The sequence below is a fragment of the Chenopodium album genome, chromosome 5, assembly GCF_948465745.1.
Source record: "Chenopodium album chromosome 5, dcCheAlbu1.1, whole genome shotgun sequence".
In the NCBI taxonomy this organism is placed as follows: domain Eukaryota; kingdom Viridiplantae; phylum Streptophyta; class Magnoliopsida; order Caryophyllales; family Amaranthaceae; genus Chenopodium; species Chenopodium album.
This window is the reverse complement of record NC_137838.1, coordinates 19,031,676-19,053,377: the sequence shown is the minus strand read 5'-3', so window position 1 is coordinate 19,053,377 and position 21,702 is coordinate 19,031,676. Positions and strand designations below refer to the sequence as shown.

At 34.5% G+C, this 21,702-nt stretch overlaps 1 protein-coding gene across 1 annotated transcript; it reads left to right on the top strand.

The window, feature by feature from the left end:
• The first annotated feature begins 3,046 nt into the window (after nt 1-3,046).
• LOC145632707 (protein FAR1-RELATED SEQUENCE 5-like) lies at nt 3,047-4,291 on the top strand. The gene is made up of 3 exons (XM_081685050.1): nt 3,047-3,313; nt 3,448-4,123; nt 4,185-4,291. Exons 1-3 carry the CDS (start codon nt 3,047-3,049, stop codon nt 4,289-4,291), a joined length of 1,050 nt encoding a protein of 349 aa, XP_081541176.1.
• Nucleotides 4,292-21,702: the final 17,411 nt, after the last annotated feature.

Here is a 21,702-nt window from a genome sequence, read left to right as displayed (position 1 = left end):
TTGGAGCTTCGGTCCGGGACTGTTTTCGGTGTTATTAGTCAACTGGGGTATGCCTAAAGTCGTACTAGGTCAATTCCGATTAAAAAAAATTAGACTTTAGTGACTCAAATTAAATAATCAATTAATTAATTAATTAGGCAAAGTTCTTTAAGTCATTAATTTATTTAGTCTCAACACAAATCAACAAACGGTTAAGAGAAACATAGAATATATATGCACAACAAATAATGCACAATTAGTCAAGTAGGCACAATATGATGCAATGCGTTCACAACCTAACCATGGCTCTAGTTCTCTAAAGTTTGGGATATGGTTTAGTCAATAGAGGGTCCATGGTTAATTGTCCGGATGCACCGCGCGGAAGCCTAACCGTGAAGGGTTGGCGCGAGTGGATGGGACACCGCGAGTTTTAGAAAAAACTCGCTTCCATGGTTTGGTGAACTCAACAATCTCGGATGTACCCTTTGTTGCACGGAGCGTTCAATCGGGTAGATGGAGCATGAATTCCCAGAGGGTTATGTCCATATGTAGAACACATATGGGTTTCAGAAAAGTGAGAAAAAATTCAATCAGGAAGTAGGATCGAGCAAACAATACGAAAAACTGGTCGAAATTAGAACGCATATTTCTGGCTCGGTATTGGGGGAAATTGGCGCCAGCAAACAGAGACTGGCGCCAGCTTTTAACTGTAGCGCCTGGCGCCAATACTGGCGTCTGGCGCTACGATTAAATTGCTGGCGCCAAACTCTGGCCCCTGACGCTACTTCCCACATGCCTCAGCAGCTTTCTGTGCTCGATAAAATTTTCCAGTTTCGCGCGGTGTTATTTCAGTCCTAGTTGTGAAAGATATTCCTCAAATTTCCTACGTGTAAAATCCTATGTTTTTAACTCATTACGGATGGTCTTTCCAATGAGATCTTTTTTATGCATATGAAAATAATGTTAATCAAAATTACGCACATGAAATACTTAGAACGTTTCGAGTCTCATCCACTCATTCTAAATTATTGCCGAAACAAATTCAGGAATTAAAATAGAAATCCTCCCCAGTGGAGTCGCCAAAAAACTGTAGGGAATAATTTCAAGCCTTTAAAATCCCACTAGCTTGAACCCCACTGTGATCATACACTAAAGTACGGTGGCGTCCAAAAGGGAAGAAGATAGAGAAAAAGAGTCGCCAACAAGTTTTTAAGGAACTTGTAAACCGTTCACGAGGTGAAGGTTACACCCCTTAACGATCCAAGAGATCGTAAACTCCATAAGGTCTAGAACCAAATAAGGGTTCGGGGATGAAGGTACAAATCCAACCTAAAAGAGATTGAACCTGCCCTAATAATAGGCCTCTACTTTATTCTGATCGTATTCATGTGCGTTTTCTGACTAACATGCAATCAATAGGATTAACCTAAACATGTTTATCTATGTTGGTTGAATATTAATGCACAAATAAACTATTATTGGCGATCACTTGAATTATAATCACATTAACCCTAAACAAAATTATTAAATATCTTATTAAGCGTGATTACAAGTACAAATTCCCTTTAAACATGCATAAAAGGCGATCAAGCAATAACAATAAGTAATGTATCAAGCAACATAATAATTATAAATAAATTATAATTATATTAATCATAATAAAAATAATCATAATAAATTATAACAATTATAATCATAATCATGTTCATGTCAATATTAAAGCATAATAATAATAGCAAGATCCTAGGCATGATACTAACAAGATTAATAGCAAACCCTAGCATGTCACTAAGCAATAAAAATCAAATCTTTAACCCTAACATGATACTAACAATCATAAATATTAGGAAGAGAACAAAAGACATCATAGCAATCATGTTTAATATTAAAAATACCCTAGACATGATACTAGGAATATCATAATAACAATGTAAACATGATATCTACATCATAACATCAATTAAAACCATTAAAGAACTTACTTTGATGCCTCGTATCTCTTTCTAATAACAAAATACACACGTTAGTAACTTCAAGGAAAATAATAAACAAACAATTAAATTAAATAATTGAAATAGAGATTTGGGACCAAACCCTCAGAAATTAAAACCTTCACGTCTAGGGCGAAGGCAACTTCGAATATGGCTAGGTGTTTCTAGATCTTGTGAATGCGGAATTTTGTATGAAAACAAAGTAAGAAAGAAAGATGAATGTTTTAAAGAATGCTAATTAAACTTTTTGTTGATGATTCTTGATTGTAGGTGAATCAAAACGGAGTTTTTGATACGATATTTATAGAGAAAATCAGCCAAAAAAGATAATTTAACAAAACAGAGTCTGACGCTCAGGAAACGAGGTTGGCGCCAACCCTGGCTAGCTGGCGCCAGGCACCAATGGCTAGCGTCAGGCGCCAATGGCTAGCGTCTGGCGCCAAGCCTGGTTCCAGGCACCAAGGCCTGGGGTTGGACGCCAAGCTTGATTTCAACGCGTTTTCAAAAATCTGATAAGTTTACCGTACTGGAGGATAAAATAATATAATTTCTTCGAAAATGCTATTTGATTTTGATTAAAACTCTGAAAAGTCAACAAAGTCAACTTATCAATGCTAATTGAATTAGGAATGAAAAGAACCTTCTAGAAGATTCTAGAAGACTAAAACCATTCCTAATTGCATTAGGAATGATAAATCATATTAGGCCCTCCCCAAGATCATTGGGCCGTACATAAAGCTCAAACCGGGCCTTGTTTGGTAAATTGGCCATAACTTCCTCAATATTCATCGGAATTGGGCTTATAATATATCGTTGGAAAGGTCTTTGCAAGCCCCATCCAACTACACTACTATTGGACCCATATCATGGACCAACCAAACTGGATTGGCTGTTTTCTTAAAATAAAATTTTAAAAACAGAGAGAAGAGAAAATTAAAACTCTCCGCAACACTAGACTTTCCACACTTTCGCTTCATTCGATTATGATTCGACGCGAAAGGTACTCATCACTGGGTTTGGTTTTGGGGAGACACAAATGGGTGTCTACAGTTTGTAACTTGTTTTGGATGGATTCCATGATGCTTAAAGATTATAAAATACATGGGGATGTCACTGTATTTGACACCACATATAGGACTAATCGTTACAACCTCATCTGTGCACCCTTTGTAGGAATAAACAACCACTGGAAGAACACTATGTTTGCTTGTTCTTTTATTGGTGATGAGACCACAGATTCATTTTTGTGGTTATTTGAGACCTTCAAAAAGGCAATGGGTGGTAAATGTCCTGTATCACTGTTTACAGACCAAGATGCAGCCATGGCAACAGCAATACCAAAGGTAATTTCTAATTTTGAAGGAACTTTTTGAATACCACTACATCTAAATATGTTTGTACTAAAATTATATAGTTACCTATATTTTAAATGCAATAACCAATTTTGAAACTATAGTAACTGTATAAAAATGTGCAGGTATTTCCAAATACTAGACATAGATTATGTCTTTGGCACTTGATTCAAAATGCTGTAACAAGATTTGGAGTTTTGAAGAGTGATGATACATTCAAAGCTGCTTTCATGAAATGCTTGAGTGGTTGTATTAATGAAGCTCAGTTTGAAGTATGTTGGGATTCAATGATGACAAAGTACAAACTGAAAAACAATAGTTGGTTCAAAAGGTTATACTCACTAAAGCACAAGTGGTCAACAACTCTAAGTAAGGACTTTTTCTCCGCGGGAATCTTGTCATCACAGAGAAGTGAGAGCACAAATAATGCAGTGGGATTCAAAGCAAACAAGAAAACATGTTTGACAGAATTCTACAACATATTTCAGAAGACAGTGAAGACTTGGAGAAGGAATGAGGATTTTTATGAGTTCAATAGCATAAAATCAATTCCTACTTCAAGCTATCCAATGTCTGCCTTACTAAAACATGCTGCTGAGGTTTATACACATACATTATTCAGGGACTTTGAAGAAGAATTCAACCTAGCCATTGGATCTCAAACTAAACTGCTATTCATTAATGGAGACAAAATGGTTTACCAAGTGTACCTTGAAGGCAGAGATGGCACAACTCAAGCAGTAACTTATGATCCTGTTAACCAAACAACTCAATGTCCATGCAAGAATTTTGAAGAGTCAGGTTGGTTATGCTTCCATAGCCTTAGAATCTTACACATGCATTCTGTTGAAAAAAATCCCAGAGCAATACATATTTATCAGGTGGACTAAAGTGGCTAAGGATAAAGTTTGGGAGAGTATTGAGGCAGAGCAAAGGAAGAAGGGGACATTAAACAACTTCACACCCTAGCGGCTACACATGGTGAGGAAGTATTATAGTTTAATCCTTAAGAGCCACAAGTTTGAAAAAGCAAGGAAAGTGTTAGAAGAAAGCTATGCAAAAGATTCAAGTGCAATTGATGAGATTATTTCTGCTATGAAGTCAACTGACAACCATTCTGAGAACACTACAGGTGTAGAAGAGAATTCAGAAGCAACTTCATCTAATGTGGTTCAAGTACTAGACCCAGCTCGTGCAAAAACTAAAGGAGGCCAATCAAATAAAAGGATTCCAGGAAGCTATGACTACATGAAAAAGGGGAAGAGGAGGAAACATAGAGAATTTGGTGCCAAAACACCAAATATTAATAATAAGTATATGCTCTGATAGTTTTAAGACATCAAATTTTATCTTAAGAACAATATTTTTTATCATAGTAACCTGAATTGTTACATGGTTACCTTTTATTTGTACTTTCATTCTTGGAAACTTTATATCTTTTAAATACTTATATAGTTTCTTTTTTTTTAAGATATAGTGTCTTTTTTTATGATAGTGTCTTGTATGATTGACATAGTGTCCTTTGTTATAGTATTATGTCTTTTGATTTGATCTTAATTGTACTTATTGCTTTTCAAAGAAATAAGGAATAAAGCACATGAGTACTGTAATACCTTATACACAAAGCTTTTTTCTCTAAACTTGTTGTTAATTGGTAGTTTGTTATCCTACACAGAAGGCTCCTTTTAGTTGTTAAAGCTGTTTCAATGTTTCCTGTGATCAACAGATAACAAATCTAGAAATTGAAATGCACAAATCTTAAATACTGATTATTATGATATAGTATCTTTTATGATTAACATAGTAACCTTTAATTTTGAGATATATACTTCTTGAAATAGTAATCTTTTTTTACAATATAGTGATCTTTATTTTAATATAGTAATCTTTATATAATACCCTTATATTGTTAGTTTATTACCATTAGTTAACATAGTCCATAATTTTGACTTAGTTACCTTTATATTTAGAATAGTAACCTTATTAATAAAATAGTGACTTTATTTTAACATATAGTGACCTATGATAATTACCATTAATTTAAAACATAGTCCTTACTTTTGACACTATAAAATATTGAAAAGGAAGTGGCCTTTTTTTACCAAACAAAGACCTTGTAAATAATATAGTGACTTTATTTTAACATATAGTGACCTATGGTAATGAAGTGACCTTTTAAACCAACTAAAGACCTTATAAATAATATAGTGACTTTATTTTAACATATAGTGACCTATGGTAATGAAGTGACCTTTTTGAACCAAACAAAGACCTTATAAATAATATAGTGACTTTATTTTAACATATAGTGACATAAGATAATAAAGATCTTTAATAATTGAATTAAACAAACAATATACCATTTTCATAATATATTGGCAAAAGCTTGTTTACACAAAATGAATATTTTTCCATTCTTCAATCAATAACCTATACAAAAGTTGAATGAATACTAATTAGCTGTACATTCTTCAAAGTACTTTGATTAGTTTCAGAAAATTATGATAACAACTAAGTTTAAAAATCAGTTACACAATGTTAAGCCTTTCCTTTCTTAGTTTCAGAAAATTATGATATCTTAAGCCTTTCCTTTCTTCTTCTTGTCTACAGTCTGCTTCTTCTTATTCTTCCTCTGCTCAATCTCTTTCTTCCTTCTTTCTTCAACCTCTTTTGAAAGATGCTGCCTATCAGGTTTGAATTCAGCCGCCTTACCAATTACATTTGATCTAGCTTCATTCATATCAGATAACAATAAAGATGCAGCAATTTGAACCCGGAGAATCTTCCTATTTGAAGCCTAAAAAAGTATATAATCAATATAAGATATTGTGATATTAATTAAAAGAAATAAAAGAAATAAGTTAAAAGGAATAGAATCATCACTGTTTTTAAAATTTCACATTTAAACTCATCAGCTCCATTGAATAAAAGCATACTCATTATAGTATAAACACCAGAATCTGAATTATCTTTGCTAGATCTCCAATTCAAAGTAGGAAACTCCAAAGCATAGTCAACCATAGCTCCAGATTGAGTAAGTCTTTGATAAAAGAAGGTACTGATCATATCACACTACCAAAAAATCATATAATCAGATCACAGTCACATTAAATGATCTATTAAGAGTCATTATAACATGTAAACTAGTTTAAAATTTGTCCAAATCCTAATTACTAAAACTCACTGTAAAAACCTTTAGACAAGAAAATAGTGAAAATATGGAAAAGTGAGAAAGTAATACCAAGAGACTAGATAACTTTTTCAAGAAGTTACGACCATCCTCATCATAATTCAGATTATCAATAAACTGAATTTTTCCTTGAGTCAAATTCACCACAAATAAGCAATAGTGATTGCCACTTAGACAAGGTAAAAATATCTGCAACAAAGATATCATAATTAGCAATAAAAAAAACACATATCATTTGTAATTGTGATAAAGGTACCTACAACATAAAAAAAAATACAACTACCAAAACAATTGTATAAAAAGTACCAGTAGAAACCAAAACAATTTATAATGTAGACTTTCTAAGAGTATTTTACAATATGCACTCTCATTTAAATAAAGGTAACTACAACATAAAAAAAAAAAGGAACTATATTATCATAGCATCAAAAAAAGAAAGTATTACCAGCTCCACTTCTGACAAATCAAAATTATTGCAAGCTATTTTCATCCACTCCTCCAATTCTTGATATACATTGTCCACTAGTTGTGAATTGTCATCACTGCCGGCAGCTTCTACTATTGTAACCTTCATAACATTTAAAAAAATAAAAAAAAAAAGTGAAAATTAAAAACATGTGTAAACATTGAAATAATCTAACAACTCACACTAATTGAAGAACCAAAGTACAATTTTTGAGGTCCATCCTTAAGAAATTTCTGATTTTCATTGAGAAGCAACGCCCAACAATCCAAAATACTACTGCTCATGATTTCAGAAGGCTCTCCTAATGTGTAGAACTCTTGCCTTTGAATCAAATGATTTTCATGAAAGCATACCAATAGTTCACTATGTCAAAGAATATAAAATAAGAATTAAAAAAGTGTTTCATAAATAAATAAAAAAATAAAAGAAAAACAATGTAATCAAACAAAAGCTTACTTACTTAGGAGGCAAACAAGAATCATTGATAATGCAATAGTCAACAATCTCTAAGACTAATGGATCCAATAGCTTCATTTCCTTGTTATTTGACTTCAAAAAGTGTGAAATAACAATAAGCCTTTCATCAGATTTCCAATTAAAAGCAATCGAACACCTGGACCCTTCATTTGTAATAATATTTTCAAAGCTAATCACAGGTACAGTTCCCCTATTTTCCTCCCTAATTTCCCCCTCCCTTCATTTGTCTTGTTGTGCTCAAATGCAGAAACTTGATACAACACCTCGGGCATTTTTGTCACCCAAATAGCAAGTTCAGAGATCTCATCAATCACAGATTGAACTTGAGGATCCAAAAAAAATGATCATCCTGAGAATCATTAATACCAGGAACATTGTGGATCTCATTGCGGCGTGAAAGAAGAATCTGTTTTATCTTGTCATTGTAAAAACAAGACATCACATTCATATCTCTTTTCATGAACAAAAATTGTTCATGAACAGGCTGCAAAGAGATTAAAAAAATCATGTATAAATATTGAAATCAAATCCAATAATTCAAAAAAAAAAAAAAGAAATAAAAGTCAGCTATTCCTTATATCAATAGCAGATGAATGGATCTCCTTATCTGACATCGAACCTGGTGGGAGATTAAACTGTATTGTACCAGGTACATCATTACCCTCCCTAACATTTTCAACATTTCCCACATTTCCCCCTGTAGTACCCACAGGAGCATCCTGAAAATTCAGCTTACGACTAACAGGATACACATCACAGAGCAAAATCCCTGACCCAAAACTTTTCGACAACTTTTCCTTCTTAATTTTGTCCCTAATCAACTCATCATTCCAATGTTGAATTAAGGGTAAAGAAGTACTTAATTCAACATTCCTACATTTCAACCTATGAAAGTAAATAATCTCCAACATCAAAATACAACCACAACAGTTTTGAATTTCTCCTTTTTGGTAACTTTTAACACCTTCACACAGTTTTTCAAGAACATATTTACACCAATTCAAATTTTTAATTTGTCCAACATCATCAAGTGCCTTAGCAATCCTAAGATCAGCAGTTCGGTTAGAAGTAGGAGCCAAAAAAGAGAATACTGCATGCATAACAAAGAGTTGCTTAAACTCATCTCCACCTTGATCTAAAGTAGGTATCCTATCCTCTAATAAATTAAGTGGAATTTGGTCATTTTCATCTGCCAACCCAAAATTCAACCTCCAATTATGTTTGAAAACAAAGTCAGGATTACTTTTATTAGCAGATCGAGGTATCTCCTCAACATTATTAGGGTTCAAAGGAAGGCAAAATACGTCATACACATCATATTCAGTGACCACAAACTCCTTACTGTTGTCTATTGAAAACATGCAGCTACCACAGTCAAAACAATCAATTAGCCACCTATACATACTAGTAGGATTCCTTTTCAACTTCAATGATAACAACCCTCCAAAGCCGATTTCATTCACAGAAAGTTTTTGAGCATCAGTAAAGTTAGACATCAAGTCAACCAATTGCAAAGGCCTACATTTAGTTTTAAATGGTCGCAATCTGCAAAATAGAAATAATAATGCAAAGTCACACAAACATGCATGTTGAATCTAATTTTTTGAGAACACTACAAAGTAAACAAAGTTACTTACATAGGTACATCACCACCAGCTTCAACTGTTGCTTTATTTGTTCTTATCCTTTGCCTCTTAACACGAACAAGAGCAGTAGCTTGAACACTAGGTTCAGGTTCATCTTCACGAGTTCTCTTTTGCCAAGACGAAGGTGAACCAGTTGCCTGATGCTCATGAAGCTCTATGGAAACATCTTGTTCAGGAACATTCTTTTTCTTTTTAGCTCTAGTATTCTTCTTCAAGCCTTTGACAACATTTGTATACAAAAGAAATCAAAATGTATATTATAGTAACCTTTGACAATTTTTATAATTATTATATAAAGAACAATTAACAAATCATACATGAAACATATTGCTATCAAAATTACATTCAAACCTCACAAAACACTAGATCTTCAGTACGAAACAAAATTAATGCAAATAGTTCAATTAAAGAAAAACAACAATTAATCAGCTCAAAATTACACAAATCTTAATCGAGAACAACACATTAACAATAAAATTGAATGAAAAAACAGGAAACAATCAAAATTGAAAGAAAATAAAAATCGAAAATAGCAAAACCCTAGATCTTCACCACAAAACAAAATTAAAACAAAAATTCATACAAATAGTTTAAATTAAAGAAAAGCAACAAATAATGAGCTCAAATTTACACAAATAATCATCGACAACAACACATTATCAATAAAATTGAATCACAAAACAAAAAACAATCAAAGTTGAACGAAATAACAATCAAGCATCGCAAAACCCTAGATCTTCACTACGAAACAAAATTCAAACAAAAATTCATACAAAATTCATCCAAATAATTTCAATTAAAGAAAAGAACAATTAATCAACTAAATATTGCAGAAAAAAAAGATATAAACGAAGATTACCTGAAGGTTGTGGTTCGTTGACTTTTGTAGCAAAAGAACGGAGGCCGCGTTTTCGTTGAAATGTACCACCTCCTCTGGTTCTCACCATTGAAGAACTCGAGCTGAGGAGAGAGAAAATGGAAGAAGGGAAGAGAGAGAAAGTGTCAGATTAATTGTCAAAATAAAGGAGGAGCAATTAATATGTAAGAAAATAGGAGAGGAGAGAAGAGGAGAGTAAACTAAGCTGAGTAAAGTCACGTGATAAGTTTGGTCCACAATAATGTTATTGTGGACCAGGTTTATTTAAGAAAAAACTCTTAAATAGACCCGGTTCACACTAATTTATTGTGGACCACTTATAATAGAGATATTATGGTCGTTTTATTAATTTAAAAAAAAGTCACTATGTTAAAATAATGGTCATTATGTTAAAATAAAAGTGATTGTTTTTATAAAGGTCATAAGAGATAAAAAATTTTAAATGAAAATTTTAAAATACTGGTTAATATGAATAATATAGGTCACTAGGTTAAAATTAGGATCATAACATCATACTTCAGGTTTGCAACAATATTAAAAATCACACAAATTTTATTAAAGATTACTATGTTAAAATTAAGGTCACTATATTTAATATTAGGGTCACTATGTTCAATACAAAACCAGTTACGCACATGTAGAACTTCGGGTCCACAATAATATTATTGTGAACCAGGTTCATACAATTTTTTAGGTACACACATTCAAGATTAAGCACAAATATAAAGCAACCATATAATAATTTCACTTCCATTCCAGGAAGATATCAACACACAGAAATCAGAAATTACCATACCCATTTAAACAATAGATTTATCAAATTACCAAAATTGAGACCCAAAAAGCACAATTGAAATACCATTAACAAAACATTCAGCTAACCTTTCGAAGTTTATTGTTGCATTCGGAAGAAACGACATCATCTGCCACAAAAGCGATGGCTAAATCAGTAATAAAGACCTACAAAAAAAATAAAACCACATTGAATCAGTTCAGATAATTGAATTTAATTGCAAAATTTAAAAACCCTAACAATTAAAAAACTCGAGTTATCAAACTGAAGAAGTGGTGAAAGAGATAGAATCCTTTAACAAGCTATGACAATTAACAAGCTTTTAGATGTTGTGTTAGTGATGCCAAGGGTGGTAAAGGTGGAGGCAAAGGAATGGCGTTTGTTAGAGGAGATGTGAAATGAGGGAGAATGAGTGGTATTGTTGTATTTGAGATGTGAAACGGGGGAAGTTAATGGATTTAACCGCCTTATAGAAATTTTCATCTTTATCAATGGCCGTTGCAATAGACTACCCTGTTGCGACGGTTTGCTCAGGACCGTAGCATTAGACTTGCAATTGACATGGTATGAAGCATCCGTGGCATTAGACTAAGCTGACGCAACGGCTATATATGTAGCTATTGCATTAGCCCTAATTTTGTCATTACATTCGATTGAAAATGTAGTAGCGTGCCCTTCTTCCACAGCTACTTGACTGGAATGAACATACCCCCTTCCCAGACCCACCCCAGAAATCGCCCCACCTCCCCCCCACCCCCCAAAATAAACACCCTAAACCCACAACCTAGAAACCCACCCACACTCCCCCCAATCTTTCCATACTCCTCAAAATCAGTGTTTTAGTGTTAAAGGATCGCTAGATTCAGGGTAGAGAAGTTAGAGATAAAGAAAACGGGAAAGAGGAGGGTGCTCAAATTCTAGGGTGGGAAAAGGGGTAGTTTTCGGTCGGGCTGGAGAGTGGGGAAGAGGGGATAGGGCTGGAAAGAGGGTGGTTTTTTTGGCGGGACCGGGAAAGGAGGGGGTGTTTGTCGGTTTTTTTTTTTTTTGGTGCAAACGAGAGGTTAAGCCCCGGTAAATAAAAAAAAAAGATAAAAAAAAAACTAAGGGGGTACAAACCGTGGCAAAGCCACACCTACGACATCATTATGTAAAATACGCCTTAAAGCTAGGGGGACTTGAATCAACTGAATTTTGTTGTTCTGAGTTACTCCTTGATTGGCTAGCCAATCTGCCGCTTGGTTTGCTTCCCGAAAGATATGCTTCACTTCAACTTCCCAATCTTGCTTCTTGATTAGATTCTTGCAATGATTTATATCATGAATACACTCCCCATTATAATTATCTTCATTGCTAAGAATGTGAACCAAAGCTTTAATATCCAGTAGCAATTGCAGCTTCTTCACTTCCATTCTTCGAGCAAGTTCAAGTCCATACTCTGCGGCCAAGACCTCTGCTTTGAAGGCATTGCAGTCACCCAGTTTGAGAGAGTATGCATAGCTCATTCTCCCCGTTATATCCCTGATGGTACCACCCCCTCCAGCTGGCCCCGGAGATCCCTTAGCTGCTCCATCTAAGTTCAAAGCCATCCAACCAACTAGTGGAGCAAGCCACTTAATAAATGCTTCCCTTCTAGCAGTCGCTTGGGAGTTATCAGAAATATCATCTCCCATAACCCTCCACACTTCCTCAAATCTTTCCAATAAAAATTGTTTAACTTCAATTGGGACTTCATTCGATTTATTAAAAGCAACCACACATCTCCATCTCCATATCCACCAAATCACAGTAGCAAAATAGGTAGGCCAAATTTCAGGAGATAAATTGTTGTGAAATTATACCTTTATATTGCGAATTAGCCACTGCTTCAATGTGACAGAACGAAAATTGGAGGAATTAGCAGGCCCTCCTACTTGACGCCACACTTCTCTAGCTACCTTACAATCTCGCAGCACATGAAGAATATTTTCTTCTACTTCATGGCAAAGTTTACAGCAAGGATCTTCAGTTAAGGAGCGCTTAAACCTATTTGCATTAGTCATAGCTCTGGAACACTAACCACAGGAACACTCTCATTCGTTGTTGAACTCTAAGTCTCCAAATTAAATCCCATGATCCATCATCTTGCTCATCAACCTCATTACGAATTATTTGTAATGCCGACTTAATAGAAAACCTCCCTTTTGTACCATTCTGCCAATACAAAAGATCTCCCTGCTCTGGATTACTAATGAGGCTATGAGCTTCAATCTCTCTCAATATGCCCGGGGGTAGAATATCAGCAAAAGTTGCCCACTTCCATCCAAGCTGCTCATCCCACATCTCTGCTACTGTTGCCCCCTCAATGTCCAAAGGTATGGTGCCAGTGACCAACTATCTAAGTGGCTTTGAGCAAGCCCACCTATGATCCCAAAAAAGGGTGGATTTTCCATCACTAACTGCAGTTCGAGCTCCCCTTAAAATAATGTTTGCATTTTCTGTAATTCCCCTCCAAACATTTGACATGTTTGATTTCGGTTCAAACATATCAACATCGCATCTCCCCTTGCAGTATTTACTCCGAAGAACACAAGCCCAAAGCGCATGAGGTTCTGTAAGGACCCTCCACCCTAATTTTGATAGGCAAGCCGAATTTGCTTCTCTAGATGAACGTAATCTCAAATCTCGGTGGATTTTACGTTTCTCATCATCACCTCCCCAAATAAATCATCTTGTTCTTTTATCTATGTCATCACAAATTGTCCTTGGTATCCTTGCAGTTTGCATAGCATAAGAGGCCATCGTTGTGATAGACGATTTAGCTAATGTAATTCTGCAAGCTAACGAAATATATTTTGATTTCCACCCTGATAATCGTCTATCAATTTTTTCACAGAGATAGCCAAAGGTGTCTCTAGTTACTCGGCTTGTAAGAGTTGACATTCCCAAATAATTACCAAGATCATCCGTTTGTTCTATACCCAGGAAGTCAGTGATATTTTTCGATTTGTATCATCAGTATTGCTCGAAAAATATACTCTAGATTTAGAGTAACTAACCTTCTGTCCTGAGGCTGCACAAAATCGATCCTAGCAAGATTTGATCCAATGTGCTTGTTCTGTACTAGCCTCTGCAAAGAGTATAATATCATCAGCGAATGCAAGATTTGAGAGTTGTGGTCCGTTCCTGCTAGCCCTTATAGGTCTCCATCTCTTTAAAATAATTGATTCCTCAATTATTTGGTTTAATCGTTCCATACAAAGCACGAAAATATAGGGTGATAATGGATCCCCTTGTCTAATTCCATGCTTAGGAGTGAAAGTTTGAGTCGGTTCCCCATTCTAGAGCACCTTCATAGTGGAAGTGGTTATGCACTCCATAATAGCCTCAACAAGCAGAATAGGAAATCGAATTTCCATTAAAGTGTCACGAATGAACTCCCAACGTAGTCTATCATAGGCTTTCTCAAAATCTATTTTAATAGCCATAAACCCCTTTGCACCCTGCTTGTTACGCATAGTATGGATAACCTCTTGTACAATGACAATGTTATCCGTAATTTGTCTTCCCGGCACAAAACTTGTTTGCTTACTTGACGTGAGATGAGGCATCATGGGTTTAATACGATTAACAATAACTTTTGTAATGATTTTATATGCTACATTACATAAGCTAATAAGCCTAAATTGAACAGCTATCTCAGGATTATCAACTTTAGGGATTAACACAAGGAAAGTGTCATTCAAATTTGGTGGCATACCTTTTCCATTGAGCACATCAAGGACCAATTTGTACACGTTCCTGGACACTAAATCCCAATTTTTCTTGTAAAACAAAACCTGAAAACCATCCGGTCCCGGGGCCTTTAGAGCACCCATCTCATTAATCGCTCTGTCAATTTCACATTGTAGGTACGGCCATGTTAAATCATTCCAATCACATGTTGTGAATTCTGGAAAGATGTCTCGAGGGAGGTCTTCATATTGCTACACTTCTTCACTGTCGAATAACGTAGTGAAATATAGTACAATATTACTTTGAACCTCTGCCTTATCCGTTAACCACTGCCCATCCAGTCCATCTCTAATGGCTGAGATTTTGTTTCTCCATCTCCTAGCAATTGTGCTTAGATGAAAAAAGGTAGTGTTGCGGTCTCCGTCTTTGATCCATTCCACCCTAGACTTTTGGTACCAAAGTAATTCCTCTTGAGCTAGCACTTCATCAAGTTCCACCCTCAATTTAGACTCAAGCTTAATCAAATCTCTCGCTTTTTGAAGAGCAAGGGCACGTTGCACCCCTGCAATCCAAGCCATGAGATTGCGTTTCTTCTTGAAAATGTTGTGAAAGGTCGTTTTGTTCCATTCTTGCAAATCAACCGCAAGTTGACTAAGGTGAGGCATGAGAGGCGCCTCCTTATCCCATTTACTTTCAACAAACTCACAAAAATTTTCATGTGTCATCCAAGCAACTTGAAAACGGAAGGGCCTATTCACTTCTAAAATAGGTGCAAAACTATTAGGGGCAATAATAATCGGGCAATGATCAGATTGGATTGCAGGGAGATGCTTAACCGAAGCATTCGGGAACCTAAGACTCCATTCTCCATTGCAAAGGGCACGATCAAGTCTTGCACTTTGCCAAGTTTCAACCGAATTTCCTCTAGACCAAGTATGAGAAGCACCGCTGAATTCGATTTCCAAAAGCCCCACATCTTCTACCCATTCATTGAACCGAGCAGCTCTCCTTAAAGTTTCAGCAGAACAAGAACTTCTTTCCCACCTAAATCTTGTATCATTAAAATCCCCTGCTAGCATCCAGGGAACATTGTGATTTTCAGCATAGTCCTTCAGTTCTTTCCATAATTCTTGGCGTTTTGAGGGATCTGGACTGCCATAAACTGCTGTGAAATACCAAGGAACACCATCTACTCTTTTAATTTCCATGGTTATAAATTGTTTATGCTTGTGAATTGGTTCAACAGTAACTAGCTCCCTTCTCCAATACACCCATATACCTCCACTAAAGCCTTGAGCGTCGACTCTAGTGTGGCCATTGTAACCAATAATATTAGCTGTTTTTTCTGCTTAAGCACCTCCCATATGAGTTTCCACCAAAGCTATCACATTCGGTTTGTTTACTCAAGCAATTTCCTTTAAAGCAGACAAAAATTCCCTACTTCCTGCCCCTTGTACATTCCAGATCATACAAGAAATAGGAAAAGAGTTTGAGGATAAATTTTCTAGGTTTGCATTCATTGTATTTATAGAAAAAGAAGGATTACTTAAATAAGCTTCCTCAATCAATCGAAATAGACGATTAATCTCAATTGGAATTTGGAGATACACCACTAGTTCTGGTGGCTCCGGAATTGGTTCCTCCCAAGTCTTCATTCGGACTTCCATCACATGAGTCAGGGGGTCGGCTATGATCAGGTAAGGATGGTCCATTGTTTGTCCCAAAAATAGGGTTTTCTCCGGTGGGATTGAGAGAGTTATCACCTCCCTGCTGAACAAATCCATGATTATTCAAAGGCACTAAATCCACTGCTTCCTCTGTTTCCACTACTACTGTATCTTCTTGAGTTGACTTGTGTGGTGAATCTTCTGTAAAATTAGCCTCTCCGAGAATTAAGTTTTCTTTTCCAGGATAAAGGTTTTGTGTCCTGCTAGCTGTAGAAAAGATTGTTTGAAATTTGTTCTCAATAGGCTTCAAGGGAGTTGTCTTTTGGGAAGGAATTTTTTGGTGATTATTTTTAGAGATAGAATTGCTTTTTTTATTTTTCATATGGTTCGAACTTCCAGCTTTGTCAATTCCTAGTTGGAAATTAACATCTTTCTGTTTATTTTGTGAATTATCCCCAAGGTTAACAGCTGTACCCAAGAAATTATCCTTGTTAATATTATGGAAAGAAGATATTTCCATATCCCTTTTATGTAAATCTTCACCAGTATCTTTAGTGATATCTACCATTTGCATATTTTCAGCATTATCATCCTCACTAAAAAATATTCTCATTATTCCCTTGCTGATTCAGCGCTTCAAAACGAGATCCTCCCCCAAAGTTTCCTTGATTTTCTCTTGTTACAGTTCGAGTTCGTTGACCTTGCTCTTTTGAGGATCCAGAATTTCCTTTTCCCACCGGTTGTCCTATTTTTTCCGGTGAGGGATTTTTCTTTCGGACCGATTTTTTTACAAGCATCCAGTCACCAAAAGCATCTAGTTCCTCAGGTCGAACAGCAGGGGTGGTTTTTCATGGACTATCCCATCCAATTGTTTATTAATGTCATTTACCATCATATGATCATTAGGTAACATTGAAGCACACTGATCTTCAGCACGACCCATTATTCCACATTTGTAACATATCATTTTTATTCCTTCATACTAAATTCTCCATACCTTCCCCTTCAACCAGAACTTCGCTAATAGAGGTTTTGACAAATCAATTTCAACACTTAACCTCGTGAATTGACCCCGCTCTGCATTAGTAGTTGACCGATCAACTCGAATTACTCTCCCAATTTTTGCTCCAATTTTCTTTAAAAACTCTTTGTCAAAATACTCAACTGATAGGTGTGGAATGCGAACCCAAAAAGTTAAGACATTGATTGAGGTTTCTTCGGGAATGAATTTTGGAGTCCACTTTCTGATAGTAAGATACTTATCATCGATGAGCCAGGGCCCCTGGTTTAAGACATGGTTATAATCATCAACATTTGAAAAGCGAGCAATGAAATATTTGCATCCAATATCAGTCAGATTTAAATCCCCTTTCAATTGCCATTTTTTCTTTAGTCTTTTCATTAATCCCATGTAACCCAAACTGCCATCAAACATTCGGATAATCAGGGTGTTCCTCCATGGCCTACGTATTGCACGTTTCTCCTCTTTAGCAAGCAGAATAACAGGGCATCTCTCAGTGTCAACCACACTATCTGGAGGTTCGTCATCATCAGAAACATCTTCATCCTCCTCCACTTCAAATTGCATCCCATTCTGGTTGGCCAGTTGAGTATCACGCAGCAAGTCCCTAAAAGATCTCTGATTCGTGGAAAAACGATTTGGAGCAGCAAATTGGTTTTGCGCGTTTAGGTTATTCGCAGGAATGGTCATTTTCTGGCCATTTAAGAGAACATTTTCAACCTCCATGGGTTGATCTTAATCCTCAGCAACATTCCCAAAAATTTCCTGAGTAATCTTTCGTTTGGGTTTTTTATTTGATCTGATCAGTTGATCAGCTAATTCAGGAGGAGTAGGTACAGGCTGGGAGGCGGCCATTGAGAGAGAATTTTTATGAAGAATTTTAGATGCAATGAATTTGATTTGTCGGTTTTTTTTAGTTTATTTTGTTTTAATATTTTGAACCAATAAATGTGCAACACGTGACAAATTAGAAATATTAAAAAAAATATTAACCTTTTCAACAAGCTGTTGGTTTTTGGGATTGAAGAAAGAGAATATAGGTCAAAGTTGGGATTATTGTAGAATAATCAAAAGTTGGAATTATTCAAGGTAAATTAGACAAAGTTGAAATTATCAAAAAATATGGTGTAGAACGGACTCATGTGAGTCCGTTCTATTTACTGGCCCGCGCTCGGTCAGTTTATTAAAGTTCAGCCCGCGCACAACCTGAACCTTAAATAGCTCCTTTTTTTTTCAAACACATCCATCGTTCCGCCTTCCTCCTCCTTCTTCTCACCCACATTTTCTGCATTTTCACTCCATTTTTATCAGTTACACTCCATTACTATCGACTTAATTTCTCGTTTCCGAATAATTCGCATAGCTACTTCATTTTCTAGCTTTAATTGTATTTGCATGTATTTAATTTTTACCTCTTCTTTATAAACCTTAACATTCGTCATTTTCGACTCAATTAACGTCTACCATTTCGTCGATTAAAGATTCTTCTCCCTTAAAAGTTTATCATAAACGAAGTAAACAAGCTCGAAAAAAAGAGAATACAGTTGCAATGGCTGAAAAGGTTTATTATACTTCAGTTATTTTTTAGGTTATACTGTTTTTTTTTTTTTAAAATCATTTTTATAAGTTATTATTTCGTTTTGTGGGGTCGATTCAGAACCACCATTGAAGAAGCGTGGTCCTAAACCTGGGTCTAAACGAAGTCGACCTGTTATGTGTGAAATTGTATTCTATTTATTTTGCAAAAAGACATAGCCTTTTGTATTTGTTGTTTCATATTGAATATATTTTCTTGGGAAATAAACACACATATGTGGTTATTATATTGTATTTTGGTAATAGATTATATTTGTCAGGATTATCTTTGGTTGGTTTGCCCTTTGTTATGGATATGGTTGTTTCACTATTCATAATGCTATATTATGATGTGAATATTTATGATTTTTGCATTTTTAAGTGAGGAATAAGATTATTATTTTCACGAATTATATTTTATTAGCCAAGAATTTGGATGGTTTAGTCAGATATTAGATAGTTTGCTTAAGGAATTGGTGTATTCAAGTCAGACATATAATTCTAAAAGTTAGAAATTATCAAGTTTTAATTAGATATTAGCATATTTATATCAGGAATTGATCTATGATTATCAGTAATAAAAAAATAAAATACTCAATTGATGATGTCAACAGTTACAGTTTTGTATTTAACAATTTGAAGCCAGAAATAAGATTATTATAATCAGGAATTAGTTTGCTTTCTTCATATATTAGATAATTTAATTAAGTTCTTGGTCGATTTTAGTCTGGCATAACATTCTAAATTTCAGGAATTAGCAAGTTCAAGTCAGAAATAAGATTAATATAATCAGGAATTAAATATTATTAGTCAGGAATTAGAATGGTTAGAAAATATATCTCATGCTTTGGTGTATTTTAGTCAGGAATAACAATTTAAACGTCGGCATTTAGCACGTTTTAGTCAGATATTAGATAAATTTTATCAGTTATTAGTCTTTCATTGAAAGCTCTCAATTTTAATGTGATTTTTTACTTTTCAAACTTTCAGTTCTCTTAGTGAAGATGATATTGAAGACTTAGAGCTTGGTAATAAATCTGGTCCTAATCATCTTTGTCAAATCATGGAAGATTTAAGTGATCAATAAAAAAGGGATGTAAAAGATATTGGGTTTGGTGGGTTGCTTAATATGAAATTGAAGGATAATATCAGTCACCAGTTGTATGCTTATATGGTAACTCATTATAATCCTAAGGCAAGAAATCTGATTGTTGGTAAAAAAAGAACATGTCATTCATATTGACACTTCTGATATTGCTGATGTTTTGGGCATTCCTTTTACTGATATACCTGTGAAAGAGATTTCCAAAACCAAAAAAGGCTTTAATCCTGATGACTATTTGAAATCAGAGTGGAGGAAATTTTTAGGTTTGGATGGAGAAGAAGATTTGGAAAAAGAAAATGAATCTGAAACTAACAAAAAAAAAGAAGAGTAAAACTGGTGTTGAATCTGAAAAAGGTATTGAAAGCAAGAAGAAGGAATCTGAAAGACCAGCTCAAAGTAAGAAGAAGACATATGTCAATTTTCTTACTTATCAAGCATTGTTTGAGAAATATAGGGGTGGAGGTTATGAATTTAAGAGACTCTTTGTTATGTTTATTGTTTCTAATTTTTTTGGCTCCAATTGGTCATAAGTCCCCCAATTTTAACATCATAAAGTCTTTAGAAGATGTACGTTTCATAAAGACTTACATCTATAGCAGAGTTTCAATCCTTTGTTTTGAAAAAGAAGGACAAGAATTGAAAAGTAAATCAAAACAAGTAAATGGCTGTTTGGTTGCCTTTATAATTTCTTTTTTGCCAAAAGTTTGAGTTTGGGACCACTTTAGATAGGAAGCCATTTGTAATGAATTGGTCATGTGAATCTCTGAATGAGCGGATTAAAGCCGTTGCTGAAAATATTGATTATGGTACTGTGAAATTGTATCCTCAGACATTACCATTACAGTATGCTGGCAAAAGTGAACAGGAGCTTCTTAAATCTTTTCAACTGGATAACATTGAGTTTAAACTTGAAGATACTAATGATGATGAAGATTCTGGTGGAAATATGGAAGGTCAGGGTGTACAATCTGCCCCAATTGATTCTGCTGGAAATAAGGAAGGTCAGGGTGTACAATCTGCCCCAATTGAGTTGAAAGCTGAAGATGACCAAGCTAGATATGTCATGTACAAAATTCCTAAAGAATACCCAACTGATGATGAGATTGATAAAATGGATATTGATGTAAGTTTAAAATCTCATTTTTTTTATATTAATTTATTAAAGCTTTTAATTCAAGAGTTCATTATGTGTAACCTGTTATTATGCACTAAATTCCTAAAGCTTTTTTATTATAACCTGTCATTAAGTTAGTTTAGTTTTATCAGGAGTAAGAAATTTGATATCATTATTAATATGATAATGTTGATTAGGAATATCAGAGTTTTGTTCAGGAATGGAATTATTTTAGTCAGGAAATAACTTATATCTCAATTGTATTCAAGTCTTTCATATAATTCTAAAAGTTAGAAATTATCAAGTCAGATATAAGCATATTTATATCAGGAATTGATATATGTTTATCAGTAATAAAAAAATAAAATACTCAATTGATGATGTCAATAGTTACAGTTTTCTATTTAACGATTTTAAGCCAGAAATAAGGTTATTATAATCAGGATTTAGTTTGCTTTCTTCATATATTAGATAATTTAATTAAGTTCTTGGTTTATTTTAGTATGACATAACATTCTAAATTTCAGGAATTAGCAAGTTCAAGTCAGAAATAAGATTAATATAATCAGGATTTATATATTATTAGTCAGGAATTAGAATGGTTAAAAAATATTTCTCAAATAGGTATAACATTGTTTAAATTAGAAATTATATTACTTTTAACAGGAATAACATTATTTTTGTCAGGAATGTGTTATTTTTTGTCAGGAATTAATTTTTAATAGTCAGGAAATAAGG

Coding starts and splice junctions, on each gene's coding strand:
- LOC145632707 (XM_081685050.1), top strand. CDS start 3,047: ATGATGCTTAAAGATTATAAAATACATGGGGATGTCACTGTATTTGAC. Junction 3,314..3,447: donor TGGCAACAGCAATACCAAAG/GTAATTTCTAAT, acceptor AAAAATGTGCAG/GTATTTCCAAATACTAGACA. Junction 4,124..4,184: donor CAAGAATTTTGAAGAGTCAG/GTTGGTTATGCT, acceptor AAAAAATCCCAG/AGCAATACATATTTATCAGG.